General features: G+C 34.0%; 1 protein-coding gene across 1 annotated transcript in view; it reads right to left on the bottom strand.

The window, feature by feature from the left end:
- The window catches only part of CCDC171 (coiled-coil domain containing 171), a 171,324-nt gene that overhangs the window by 84,413 nt on the left and 72,001 nt on the right, over nt 1-14,910 (bottom strand). The window contains 5 exon segments of the mRNA XM_082784295.1: nt 3,867-4,052; nt 5,819-6,001; nt 6,789-7,015; nt 11,536-11,652; nt 12,353-12,854. Coding sequence (XP_082640421.1) covers nt 3,867-4,052; nt 5,819-6,001; nt 6,789-7,015; nt 11,536-11,652; nt 12,353-12,854 — 1,215 coding nt within the window.

Below are 14,910 nucleotides of genomic sequence, written 5' to 3'. Positions count from 1 at the left end.
GACATGCTTGTATAAGGAGTAAAAATTATGTCTGCTTTACAAGCCTGTTTGGCATTTGTATAAAAAGTCTCTTCAAAGAAAAGGGAATTGAAGCTAGTAATTTACCTCATCTAATAAAAAAAAAAAAAAAAAAGTGGTATAAAAGAGTTGCTTAGTTCCAGCTGACCTTGAAATGTAATTGGCTACCTCAGATGTCTCTATGGTATATGCCATTAAGAAGATAAAAATATACAGGATTAAAATCTGAACCGATAAAGCTAAGAAATTAAGTATTACTCCTTTAATAAGGCTACTTTGTGAAAGTACATGAATACCAAAATATCTCCTTACTGATTTCTACTGAAGTGTGGATAAGTTTCAAAATAAGTTATCAAAAGTACAATTGTCAAATATTTTATTTTTCCCCTTCTTACCACTATATAAATTACAAATGAAGACTTCAAGGCTAGTTTTCTTTTTTACTCCAGGATTCTATACTCCACAAGAAATCATTTGTACACCACTATATTATCCAGATTTTTGTATGTGCTTAGTCCAGACTGAAAGATTATTTCATATCTTAAAATGAAAGCATATTTTTCTATTTTTTATTCAGTGCAGCACCACCTTTTTCTATACTTCAATACTACTGAAGAGATTAAATTGTAAAAGCACCAAGTTTTACACAGTCAGTTTTATAAGCAACAATTACCAGAGATTAGATTATTCCTCTGTACTGTAAAATAAGAGCTACAAAAAAACAATTTTAAGTCACAAAAAAAGATGAGCCAAGACAAACGACGTGCCACTTAAAACATCACGGCAGAGGCAGAGACCATTCGTGCCTATCCTGAATACAGCTATGAATAAAGAGGGATTGTGGTAAACTGTAGCACAAAAAAAGCTTAAAGGCATTTTCATAAATTAGGAAAAGAAAAAAGAAAAAAAAAAAAAAAAAAGAACACGTAGCATGCACAGCTCTGTCCTGGTTTCAGTTGGCATAGACTTAATTTTCTTCACAGAAGCTCATATGGTGCTATATTTTGGATTTGTGACCAAAACAGCCTTGGTATCACTAATGTTTTGTCTGTTGCTGAGCACTGCTTCCACAAAGACTCCTGCTTCTCACGCTGCCCTATCACTGAGGAGGATGGTGGTTCACAAGAAGCTGGGAGGGGACACAGCCAGGACAGCTGACCCCAACTAACCAAAGAAATACCCTGTACCATATTAAGTGTACAGCAATGAAAGCTGGGGAGAAAGATGGAGGGAGGTCACATTTAGAGTTGTATTTGTAAAGTAACCATAGCTTATGATGGAGCCCTGCTTTCCTGGAAATGGCTCAGCATCTGCTTACCAACAGGAAGTTGTGAATGAATTCCTTATTTTGCTTTACATGTGTGCACTGTTTGTTTTTTGTTTGTTTGTTTTTAGCTAACCTGTCTTTATCTCAGCCCGCGAGTTTTCTCATTTTTACTGTTTTTAGCTAACCTGTCTTTATCTCAGCCCGCGAGTTTTCTCATTTTTACTGTTCCACTTCCCTTTTCTGCAGGAGAGTGAGCCAGAGGCTGTGTGAGGCTCAACTTACTACTGGGGTTAAACCACAAAAAGCTCAAAGTAAAAAGAACTGTTTTTACCCCTTGGTAAGTAGTTTGTGTTAGACTGTCACTTGACGTTAGGAGTTATTTATTTAGCACAGGTTTGGAACTGTTTTTTGGTTTAACACAGAGACTGTAGAAAAACAACGATAAAAATTAAATGGTGATGATTTAGGAAGTATGCATTATAAGATCAATATGCATGATAAGAGGTCAAGAAATACCAGATCTTGAATCTAGGTTGTCATATTACTACAACAGATTTTGTTTCCTTTTTTTATACAGTGATAGGCCTTTATAACCACAGTGCAATTTTATGCTAACTAGGGTAGCCAACGTCAGGAAAGAATTAAGAGACGATCAATCAACTTTCTAATACCTACACAGAAGTTAGTAACACACTAATTTTAATTGCTACAGTTACTATGGGGCAAGTATGGTAAGTTCATTTAGTTAGTTTAAATTCATCCATGGAAAAAATTGAGAATTACAGGGTAATACATCTAGAAAAACAAACCAGCGTAACTGTAAGTGGTCAAAGTTGCAGCTTTAAGACTTATTTTGTCAACTTTTGTAGCCTTTATCCTATCACTACAGCTACATGTGTATTGTTACATTGTACTGTATCTTTACAAGCTCCAGTAAGTTATTATCAAGTATTAAATCAAGTTGTTCCAGTAGCCAACAACTGCTGGGGGTTGCAGAAATAGGGTGCATTTCTGCACAAGTGCTGTCTAAAACATAAAATATCTATCTTTTAATTAATAAAGCCAAGAAGCTGTTAAATCTTATTCAGTAACCAATAATCCATTTAATAGATTTGTTTAAAACTCGATCATATATTTTAAATGCTTACAATTGATTTTGCCTCATCTCTTCCAAACAAATTCAAAGGAAGGATTTGCATATCAAGTTTAATATGGTGGAGTACCATACAGCAATGTATAAAGAGTAGAACCTAATGAAGATTTCATGTAGCACCTGTGTTTTATTTCTTCCCTTCTTTATGATCCTAATATTCATTTTAAAAATTTTAATCAAGTATTTCCCAAACAAGCCTAATGGCTTATACATACTTCAGTTGCATCTGAAACAACAACAACAAAAAAAAGCAATAGTATTAAGAAGTAAACTGACTTGAACAGACAAATTTAATAGACTCTTACATTGAAATGAAACACCCCCAGCTAGGGGCCTAGGAGGGGGGCAAACCATAAAAAATAAATATTAAACTGAAAGTATCATTGTCTTTCCCTTTTAACGAGATGCGGCATTTTAGTAAGTAATACTGCTGATGAAAACCCTTTAATAACTTTAGCAATATCCTTCAGCTTTCTCCACTGTGTACCACTGCAGACTGTAACTCCTTGTTGCAAGTTATCCTCCTTGACATCCCTATTCATTGTTGTATTTTCCAAAATCTTTTTTGACATTTAGGTTCTCTTTCTGCCTCTTGACCTTTCTTACCACTCCCTTCCTAAATCTTCCTCAGAATTGTAACTGCTTCTATTTCTCTAAATACCAGTGAGGCACTCTCTTCTGCTTAACTATCATTTCACAGAAGAATACTGGGAGGTGGATAGTAGTAGTGGTGAAGAAGAGGAAGAAGCAGCAGAACTTGCTTTAAATAAAAAATAAGCAAAAGCTGCAGAGCTAAACTCACCACGCATTACTGGCCTATCAACACAATGTTTCTTCTGTTTCATATTAGATATGCACCTTTTCTCAAAGCTCTTAGTCCCTTTCTGCTCCTTGATTTTTTATCAAAGATTCTGATAAGTTCCTTTTCCTCATTACTCATTATGTCAGGGGAAAAATTAAATTCTGATGAAAAAAAGAACCTCTTTCTCTATTGTCATCTATCACATTCCAAACTGGCAAATGTGTTCTTTGCACTAAGATTACAGTCAGGAAACAACTAATCAAGGTTTTAAAATATTATAAGGACCTTTACCCCCCCCCCAAAATGAAAAAAAGTATCCTTGTATTTCTTCATTCATTTTTTCTTCAGCCTGCTAACACCTCATGACAGCGATAACTGCTGTCTCTTAAGTATCACGTAAACTTGAAATACTTCAGAGGTTACTGATGTACACTCTCCACTCCCAAAAACAGAAAAGGAAAATTATATTTGAAGTTCATCTTTAAAGTCTTTTCTGAGTACTATAAAACTCCAATGGTATACATTCATCTCCTCCTAACATTTTATGTGCACAAAACACAAAAGATTTGGTTTATTCACCAAAAGAAAAATTTCTGATGCCTGTTTCATAAGAATAATCATCTTACCTTTACAGTTTCACTTAAGACTTGGTTTTTATCTGCTTCTTCACTGGAGTGCAATTCTAGTTTATTATTTAATTCCTGTAGCTGCTGTGCCTGTTCATTCAAAAGCACTTGTGCCTGATGCTCCCGATGTAATGCATTATTTAATTCTTCACATGCACTTTCAAACCTCTCATGAGTGATCAATTTCTGATAAGGGAAATAAATTGTGTTTGATTGTGTAACCATATTCATTTGTTTACAAGGTTGAGTTCCAGAATTCTACTTGCTAGCATATAAAATTCTAAAACAAAAGCATGCTTGTGATGAGTACTTAGGTTTTTGAACATGAAGACAGATCACTAAACACTAAAGGGTAGACAACATTATTCACTGTATTTTTTTCTGAAAAATATTCAGGGTACCGTAAACACTATGCATTAATTATTCTATCCAAATTAATATACCCAGGTTGTAAAAAATTAATATTAAGAAGGAAATATGCAGATCAATGTCCTACATTTTAGTGTGCATCTTATTAACCCTTGCAAACACCTGCCTGGAACCTTCTTCCCACACCCACTACAGTCCAGAGGAACAAATAATTCCTTGTGAAAAATCATTTACATCTGATTGACAATGTAAAAGGTGACAATCTCATGTAGCTCTCCCAGAACTGTAAGGAGATAAAACCCATTAAAAACGAAACCGAAGATGATTAGATAGCTTTGCTAAGTTAAATAATAACAATAACAATAACAATTATTATTATTATTATTATTATTATTATTATTATTATTATTATTATTATTTAAACCTAGGAACAGAAAGGAGAATGGATGTGAAATCATCTATTAAATAGTCTCATTGGAAGTGTTTTGACTGGGTCATACTGACATCTACCAGCTATGCTTCAGGATCAACTTCGGGCACTGTTACAGATAAGAGTTCCCACCCATTTACTTTCTCATATTGCTCAAACATGAATTCAATTTTTAATGTATCCTACAGAAGATAAGCATAGGAAGAAACATGTCCAGTCAATCTCCAGTATGCAAAAGCAGGACAGATTTCTTCCCTCCAATAAGGGCCAAAGGCACAGATGCATCAGGATGATAGGGAACATTCCAGCAACAGACAAAATGGAGTACTGGGGACAGAGAACTCACATTGCAGGGCAGTAATGACCTGCGAAGGATAGATCCCTCACACACCTGGTTTAAAGTTGTTAAGGAACCTTTTTCTTGTTTCTTCTCATTCCTGCCAGACAGTGCTATGTACAGATTAGTGGACCCATAGTGCTCAGGTAAATCATCTAGCTACTGCAAAGGTTCAGAGGAATTTGGTGCATAAATGCTATTTAGAGTGCAGCAAGGATTTTGTTTTGTTTTGTTTTTCTTTCCCATAAACTCACTCCTTCAAGGAAACAGACAAACTAAAATTTGCACTGACTAGCTCACAATACTACTCCATACTCAAAGACAGAGTAAAAAATGTATCATAATGTTGAACAGTATCAGTATAGAATTTAAAATATTACATTTATACTTTATGAGCTTTATTTATACTTTATGAGCTTTATTTATACTTTATACTTTTTTTTTTTGTCATGAACATTCATATTAAATACTCTAAGTTTACTGTTTTGACATGATAACTATTAATCATTTTAGAGCACAAAAATCACACCAACATTTTCAACACATGGAAGAAAACTGGAGCTGCTGAAGCCCGAATGTGTAATTTACATAGAGTATCTCATTCTGCAAACCAAAGAGAAACTTGTATGGAAAGAATTCTAAATACATCTGGGTTGAAGTTTAGTGACATTTATGCACCAATTTTTCTGGAAAATTTCTGGAAAATAGCATATGAGCTTTGTAGATTTAATTGTTTTTCAAAAGAACACAAAACAAAAAATGTGCAAAAAGAAGGTCTCTCTTGTAAGCAGCCTTACCTAAATCAAATGTACTTACAGATTGCTTAAACATGTTTAATTGCTCTTGCAGGCTCTGAGCTTTGTCAGCCTCTTTTTTCATCTCACTGAAATTCCCTTTGAATTCTCCAAGTTCTAGGCGCAATGAGCGTCGTTCCACTTCTGCCTTATGAAGTCTTTGTGTAAACTCAAATATTTGCTTCTGCAAGGATGCTATGCTTTTCTGTTAGTAAACAGAAACAATATTACACACTTTAAAAATGTGCCATTTTATATCCATATGGAGAATCACAGAATCATAGAATATCCCAAGTTGGAAGGGACCCATAAGGATCATTCGAGTCCAACTCCTGGCACCACACAGGTCTACCCAAAATTTTATACCATGTGACTAAGTGCACAGTCCAAACAGTTCTTAATCTGATTTTAAAAAATCAGTTACATTGAGTACCCAAGCAAAACTGTCATCTTGTCCTTGATCTCTAGAAGATGCACACAAGTGCAAAAACATGAACCCATTTCACCTTCTCTTGAGGGTTATTGCAAATTTTGTTTTCAGAAAGTATCTGCTTTCATGTAAGACCCACAGAGGAAGACAGACTCTATGAGAGAATCATATCCTTTAATTTTCGTTAAAGGGGAGAAAATTATCTTTTCCTACTGAAAGGCAACCCAAACAAATTTAAAACAAACAAAAAAAAAAAACAAACAAAAAACATTGTTAAAGTGAGAAATAGGTTTCTTTTTCTAAAGTATATATAATTTTGATAGAACTTCCCCTCCCCCCCCCCCTTTTTTTTTTGTATATATCAATTCTTAGACGACAAAAGAAAACATCCAGTCAGTGCATAATGCTTTGGAGTATTTCACGTCAAGTTCTGATCCCCTATGTAGCTGACTTCAACTGAGTCATAAAAAATCTGAAACAAAAGTAATGTTGCTATGAAGAGAGTTTCACTGTAACACTTTTACTGTGAACCTACTGTTTACATGAAGTAGCACATGCATACCATAAGGGGTAGTCTGTCACAAAATCCAGCTTCCACAGCCTGGGCGTTTATTTTATGAAGTCCATGAGCCAGCCTCTGTACCAAGGAGTCCTTCTCCATACAGGAAATGCTCCTGCTGCTGTCTAGTGGAATAGTCTCCATTATTACATTAAGCTTGTCCATAAGTTTTGAAAAGGAGTTCCTAGCTGCACTTACAAGTAAGTGTCCAGAAAGCCAGGAATTTGGATCTTCAAGAAATAAAAACAACAACAAAACATTATGTAGGTCATTAGTGTTTGTTTGGTTGGTTTTTTGTTTTTTGTTTTTTTTAAGAGAGAGGAAAAAAAAATAATAAATAGCATCTATAAAATACTCAGTAGGAAATTTCCATTAGAGAATGGAGACTGAGGTCAAGGGAATTTCTCAGAGAAAATCTGGGACAAATTCTGTATTGAGCATTGAACATTCTACTCCTATCAATCTGCGGATAGGCAGGGTAAGATGGGATAAGATTCTGGAGAATAGGATTTGTTTTTCAAAGAAAATTTGTTCATGTTCACCTCCAACAGTATACATTCTTAAGTCTTTCTTGGATGTTCTATTTTTGTAATTTATGAAACATATAAGACAAATGCAAGCAAAATGCCAGACAGGTCAAATGTGTCAGATGTGATAACACATGGTAAAACACTTTATCGCGGTATTTACATGTACAATGCAAATTTCTGAGCTTCTTCTGATTCCTCTTCCCTCCCCTCCATAGATGTCTAAAACATTTGCTGTTCAAAATTAGTGAGGCTTGGTACCTTAATGCCATACTATTTATATTCTGAGACAAGAGAATATAATTTACCTTATTCCAAGGCAATTAAAATTTTACAGCTACAATTACTTATTTCCCCACAGGATTTTGGTAATCATCCTTCTCATATAATGGACTTAAGGCCCCAGCACACCCAACATGTCCTGCTTACTGCTAGATTCGTCAGGTCTGTAATTAATAATTGTGTTTAATGTTGATAAATAAAATTGTCAGTGCTCCTTCCACTAATTGGTATTCCAGATAAGAGTTAATAGGTTTATTTATGCCTTAATAAAAGTCTTGTAATTTAGTTTTCCCTCTGCTAGGCAGGTCTTAATCTGTCATTACTTGTCTTATGATACTATCAGTGTAAGATGACAAGCATGGAAGAGCTTATTTACATTCAGTAGTACAGATCTCCTGTTGCTGTAGTGAATTAAAATATTTACTTATAAGTATAAACAGAGAAAATAACAACAAGAGCTTCTTTTTTTTTAAAGTAAAATACTTTTTTATATGTTGCAAGGATAAAGCCAAAGGTTGTAAGTAAACAAAAGATTATTTTTATCAGATTTCCACTCTCAAAATAAAGAGTTTATCATTTACATTAGACCAAATTTACCTGTAAGCAAACAAAATAGCACCTGATAAAGTCAGCACTCTATTCCTGATCACATCCAAGATAAATGACTTTCATCATTTTAACTCTTAAAAAGTTTATTCTTGTCCTACCTTTCAGTTTCAAAGGCCATCTCTTTTCTCCAAATATAATGACATCAGTTTGAATGTTTAATTAACATAAAACTAGACTGTGTGCACTGCCTTCCATGTAAGATGACATTGAAAATATTCTAAAAACCTCTCCTTTCTAGTGATTACTGGTAAATACCAAAAAGAGAAAAGGGAAAGGGAAAGGAGAAAAAACACCTGTCAATGACCTTTTTCTTCCTTTTCCCTAGTTTTTCCATCTACACCTCATTTTATATGAGACAGTTTGCCTGTCAGAAAAAGTAGTATTTCTTCATGTGTTCATTACCAAGGATGGCACACTGTTCCTTACTGCTATAATACCCCCAGTTTAACCATATGAAAAATAATTTAATAATAGTTTGGAGAATTGTACTGTAACACTGTATTTCACAACCAGTATTCCAGCTGAGGGCCCAATAACTAAAGACACTTTCCTGGGATGGAAAAGAAAAAAAAAAAAAAAAAAAAGCCTCATCTCTGTTTAATTTTTAATGAAGAGTGATTTAGAGTAACCATGAAATATGTTGATGCAAGTTACTGTTTTGAAAGACAAAATAAGAATATAATGCAATTCCACACGGAACTGGATCTATAATCATTGTGAAGAAAATAAAGGATTTAACCATAATCATTTTACATACATGCCCTCAAAGGATCAAGGATACAATAAAAACATTCAGTTTGGGATATTATAATGTGTGTAACACAGGATTAACACTAGTGCAGGTAAATCACAAAGAGAATTTAATTCTTACATTAAGCAAATTTAGAAAAAAAATCTTCATTTACTGACAGGTGAAGAAAATTCTCCTTTAATTTGTTTTGGTGAAACAGAACTGGCAGAAGGATGAACTCAGTAGTGCTACACTAGACTAAAACATTCATGCTTCAAAACCTTTGTGTATGTTATAGTTGATGGTATTTGTATTCAAACAACTGGATTTGCATTTTTGCTGATTTACTGCAGTACAGATTCTGTTCAAACAAACCTACAAACACAACCTTACAAAAAAAAAAAAACTTTTATTCAAATTGAAGCTAAGAGACCATTCCAAAACATGCTAGAATGAGAACCAAACTAACACACAGTGTGAAGGGAAATGATCATGATTGTTAAATCAAAATCACTTTTTAAAACTAAAATGTCAAGAAATGAGCCTCAAAACAACAGAGTGCACAAGTCCAGAAGTTCCAGTTCTGAGTGATACAGATTCAGTTTCTTTGGTTTCTTCCTCAAATATGTCCATCTTTAAAACTCCTTTCAAGACACCGAACCACTCCATGCTGCAGATCCACACAGCACTCTCTTGTGCCTACTGTCTCCTGTTATATGCAGTCTCATCTAGAACTGCTGTAATTTCACGACATAGAGAAGATGCCTCTCAGATTGCCTATTTACATTAAATAATTTTTTTTAAGTTTTTTTAAAAAAATTAAAAACTGACTTAAGTCAGTTTGCAGGTTTAAATCTTACTTGAAATATGACTTACAAAACATAAAAGGGCTTCCCAAGTATGCAAGCCTTTCTTTCAAATATATTCACAGCCTTATCACTTTGGTACTTCAGGAAGTTTAATTTCCACCTTTAAATTACTTATGAGTATTTTTTTGGGCCAAAGGTTATTTGGAGACTTTTGATCTCATGAGCAACAGAATCCCAAGTAATACATGTGCAGTAAGATCTTGAGGTTCTGTAAAAACACGACTTAAATACAGATGACCTATAAAAAAAAAACTGACCAAACTGACTATGATTATCACATTCTCAGCACGGTTCTTGCTAACTCTAAACATCAAAACTGCTATGTACAGAGGTATCATGTAAATAGAGTCCAACAGAATTCTTATCTACTTCAACATAGGCGAAATATCATGATGTATCATGATGAATATCATGGGTATTCTAACTAGACACTTCAGCATGTTGATGCTGCTGTAGAGTTTATCTTTGATTCCCGTTCAATTTGCTTCTCTTATTCAGTACTCTATACACAGGAACATTTGCAGTATATACTGCAAGTCCATGCATGTCCTGAAACACAGTACAAACTTTGTTTCGTATGGATGCAAATTTAAATTGCTGAAAACTGAGCCAAGAGGGCACCTGAAACTCAAAGTAAACACTTTTGATTTAATGGCTAACCTCTGGTCTCAGTTCACTGTTTGTGGTCTGTAAGCTGTATCACCATCTTTCCATCCTGCTACTCTTCCTGCTACTCTTCCCTTTACTCTTATAAATTATCCTTCGTTTCTTTTAATACCCTTTATTCGATGACAGAATTCTTAGAACTTGGAAATTACAATGAACAACTATGGATAACAGCAACATAGAAGGAACAAGTGAGATCTTGTATCAATCCTCATTGCAAAGAAATTAAAGAAGACAGTTAATAGCTGGGAATCAAGAGATGACATATCCGGGAACTAGCATTAAAATTTTCTACAGTCATATATAACATAACACATATATAATACTTATGTGAGGAGAGACTGATAAAATTAGGTAATCTAGACAGAAGGCTCATTAAGGATCTACTTAAAGAGGGAACACAACAGGTACATAAAATTAAGACTGCTATAGTGTGTCCTAATTGAGAGCATTTTCTTTCTCTGTCAGAAACCACAAGATAGCAACTAAAATAGATGAAAAACTCAGTTGTTTTCCAGATGCCTGTAATTCTGGAAATTATAGGTCTATATCTGGAATTCTAGATTCGTATCATATAAAAGGCAGAAATTACATTCAGTCAGTCAGCAGCAGTAAAATCCCAGGTTAAATGCATCAGCTTTAGGGCCTTACTTAAGACAGTAATAGACTTTATAAAAAAAGAATAGTTTGATCTTCAGTAAAATATTTTGTAACAGTGGAACAAGATAACTAGGAATTTTTAAATATTATGTCATTGGACGCTTTTAAGAACAAGTTAATCGTTTATCTATTGGCGTGGTATAGAAATGGTTTTTCTAACTCACAACAAAGCAGTTCAGATTTCTAGAAACATTCTTGAACCTTCTATTTCCATGATTCCATGTACTGAAATGATAGACGTATCATATCACCAATTAAAGAAAATTGATATGTTCTACGAAGGCAGTTCTCCAAGAATTTGATACAGAATAGTATCAAAACAGCATGAAAATAGCAATCATGTAAATATTGAAGTTTATGCCTTTTTTTTTTTTTCTTCTACTACAATAACATATTTCTAAATTTACCTGTTTTGTTAACAACATCCTGTAATTCTGTGACAGAACTGATTATTGCAGCATGGAGCTTAGAACTAGTAAACCAGCGGAGTGCTTCAACGCAATGAATTTGTTCCTCTTTGTGTCCTGTGAAAGAAAATTGGAACTAGCAATAAAACCAGGTGACACAAGTAAGGCACAATACTATCCTCAGCTCTTTCAGAAAATGACCAAAGTACATAACCTACAAACCAATTCTTCTTTCAGAACATTTTAGACTATATTAAGTACTCTTCAACAACTACTGAAACAGAAAAGTAAATGGATCTTTGTCTTTGTGAAACATTTTTGATACCATTTGATCCTGTGGGGAAGCAATCTTGTGAAAGAAAGGAACAGAAAGACTGAATAATTCTTAGAAGAAAAATTTAGAAATCCTATACTAATATTTTATCTGAATTAAAATGAAATCTTTTTGCATTTTTAGTATAAAAATATAATTAAAGTGATTAATAAAAAAAGGGGAATCATCTTTTTAGAAAAAGATATGACACAAAAGATATGTTAGCATTTAATTAATTCTAAAACAGGTTAACACAAATGTCGGAGATACGAAATAGTATGAGTTCACATGTGAAGCACTGAAAGAAAAGCTACAGCTAAACAGACTAAGTAGTTCCTTTTAGTGGAAATCACATTTGTCAAGAAATCTAGAAACCTCAAATCCAGAAATGACATTTGTCATGTCACATCAGTCTTTTCACTTTATTATTAACATTATTATCTGCTATTCGCTAACCATTTAATTTGACATAACACTTATAAAACAAGAAAACAATTAGCTTACTTGACAGATTATGCTTGCCTTTGGAGTCCCCTACACAAACTAGAATTCCAATGCCTTCTTTGAAGCCATTTGCCCAGGAGAAGAGAGAACTAGAAGACTGAGCTAAAACTTTAAGCCTGTTGGCTGCCAGAACTGCAATCACACCTCTTCGGAACACACATATCAGGCCTTTGAATTTTCTTTTCTTCATTTTAGATTCTTGCTTCTTTTCCTCCACACCAGAGAGAGCATGAACTAGAGTCCTAATCTCCTGGTTAACTGACTCATAGATGTTGACCTGATCCTGCAGAAGATGTCTTTGTGTAGACAGAGCACATGATCGGCCATAGAGAGGATACAGGGCACCTGCCAATAGTGCACATGCTGCCAGGAGAGATGAATGTTCCTTCTGAATCTGTGTTAATGTATTTTTCACACAAATATTTTCAAGGGCCAACTTCTCCCATCTTTTTTCAAGGTCATAGATTGTTTCCTTGTTTTTCTCTGCTGTTTCTTGGTATTCCTGGGATAATAGGGGCAGGGGGAGAATAAACATTAACTGAAAATTATTATTTAAAATTAAAAAAAAAAATCAAAATCATTTTACCTAAATTAGTTGGTTTTCGTCTTCTTTTTTTTTTTTATGGAATTATAACAAATTGAAGGAACAAAAATCATCAGTCATGATTGTCAAAGCACGTCTCCTAGAAAAAAGTTACAGTACCAGATACATGCAAAAACTAACAAATAACATGCCGAAAATTTGCACAATCTTCAACTACAAACTCTAGATTTCTGAAGCTAATCCACTTCTGCAACAATACACAGAGGTTTCAACAATACCTGGCTATCCACAATACATTTTCATGAGTTCACTTAATAATAAGCAATTACATGCTCTAATTTCAGAAAAAAAAAATATTGTTCTTCAAAGCAGAAAAGAAATTTAGTGTAAGAGATAGGAAAAAAAAATAAGGAAAACTCTGGAAGATAAAACTAGACAGATTGGCAGCAGCTGGGAAAGGGGAATTAAAGGTGATCTCTTAATTACTTTGTAATCAACCCCCTACTTATATATTCACAGATTAATTAGGTCTCATACAGAACAGAGTTTTGAAAAAAATGGTGTAATACATATATTTTTATGTTGACTGCAGCCATCACAGATTTTTTCAACTTGCAGAACTGTTGGTGTTTTTTTTTTCTCCCTTCTCTAAGCCCTAAAATAGGGAAAGAGGGAGGTTTGAAACAGTAAACCCAAACAGCTAAATGAAGACTCCAAAAAGCTAGGGAATACGAGGACCATGCAGATTAGGTGCTATTGATGACGGGCGTGTCCTTATACCAGAATCAAGACAATATGCCATGGCCTCTGATGCTTAGACTAGCTCCCTGATACATCAGGGTCTTCTGTGACTCAGCCACTCAAAGCTATGTTTAACAGGATTCAGTGGAGGTAATAATTTTTAGACACTTCACAAAAAAAACACAAGCTCAAGTTAAACTTTTATGCCCCTGTTACAATAAACAAACACATAAAGGTAGAACAAGTGTAATGCTAAATTAAAGTGTAATGACAAATTAAAGAGAGGATTATTATCAAGTCTCAGCTGCCTCTCGTATAGCTCTAAGCAGTTTTGTCAGAAATAGGGAAGAAGTTATTCCTGTTAGCAGTGGACAAGAGAGAAATGAAGTGACATTTACCAGTCACATTCCCATGTATCAACTTTGGTACTGGTCTTAAGCAAATGGGGATGGAGGCATCCTAATTTCTTCTTCCTCCTTCACACAATAAACACAAAAAGGGGAAAAATACATAAACTATCCCTGAAAAGGAAATAAAAAGATTCTGCACTTCTGTAAAAAGGTAACCTATGTCAGCTCAGAATGTCTTTGACCAAATAAATATTTAATTATTTTTGGAAAGAGAAAGCATTTTAACTGGACTAGGAAGACAAACAGAATAACAGCTCTCTCATGACCGAACTTACACACATTGCTCTTTAAGACAAAGAAATAAAATACCAACAGGTAGACTTTACAGATGGTTTGACAATATTGATGTTGAAAGAAAAACATACTACAGTGTTTTGCATATAACCAGGTTATGTGTGTTATTAAAATACTTCCAGTGATAAAGAAATATAGTAGGTAACTAAAATACCTAATTATAAAATGAAACTTACAGGCCTCATATGTCACTTAACTGCTCTAAAATTAAGTATGCACAAGTACAAATACTTTCAGAGCTACTGCATTATTTAGAATGCTTCATTTTTACAGAAAATAAAAAATAAAAAAAAAAAAAGAAGAAGAAAATCTGATAGCATGACTGGAAGGAATTGAAAAGGTAAGCTGAATTTAGAAAACAACTTATGGTTTCTGGCCATTACAGGTGAAAGGCCAATATCTGAGTAAACAAACTTAAAGCGTGATCCCTACAGGGTTGTTGGGCAACAATACTAACATCCAGTACTCTGGCTAATTAAAGTTTATAAAAAAAAAAAAAAAAAAAAAAAACAAAACATAGTGTTTAAATGTTTCAGGTTATATGGGAATACGCAGAAGTGAACAAGACA

This window comes from Aythya marila (genome assembly GCF_965140915.1).
Source record: "Aythya marila genome assembly, chromosome: Z".
Lineage (NCBI taxonomy): Eukaryota > Metazoa > Chordata > Aves > Anseriformes > Anatidae > Aythya > Aythya marila.
Note: the sequence above shows the minus strand (reverse complement) of the source record. Positions and strands in the feature narration are given on the sequence as shown.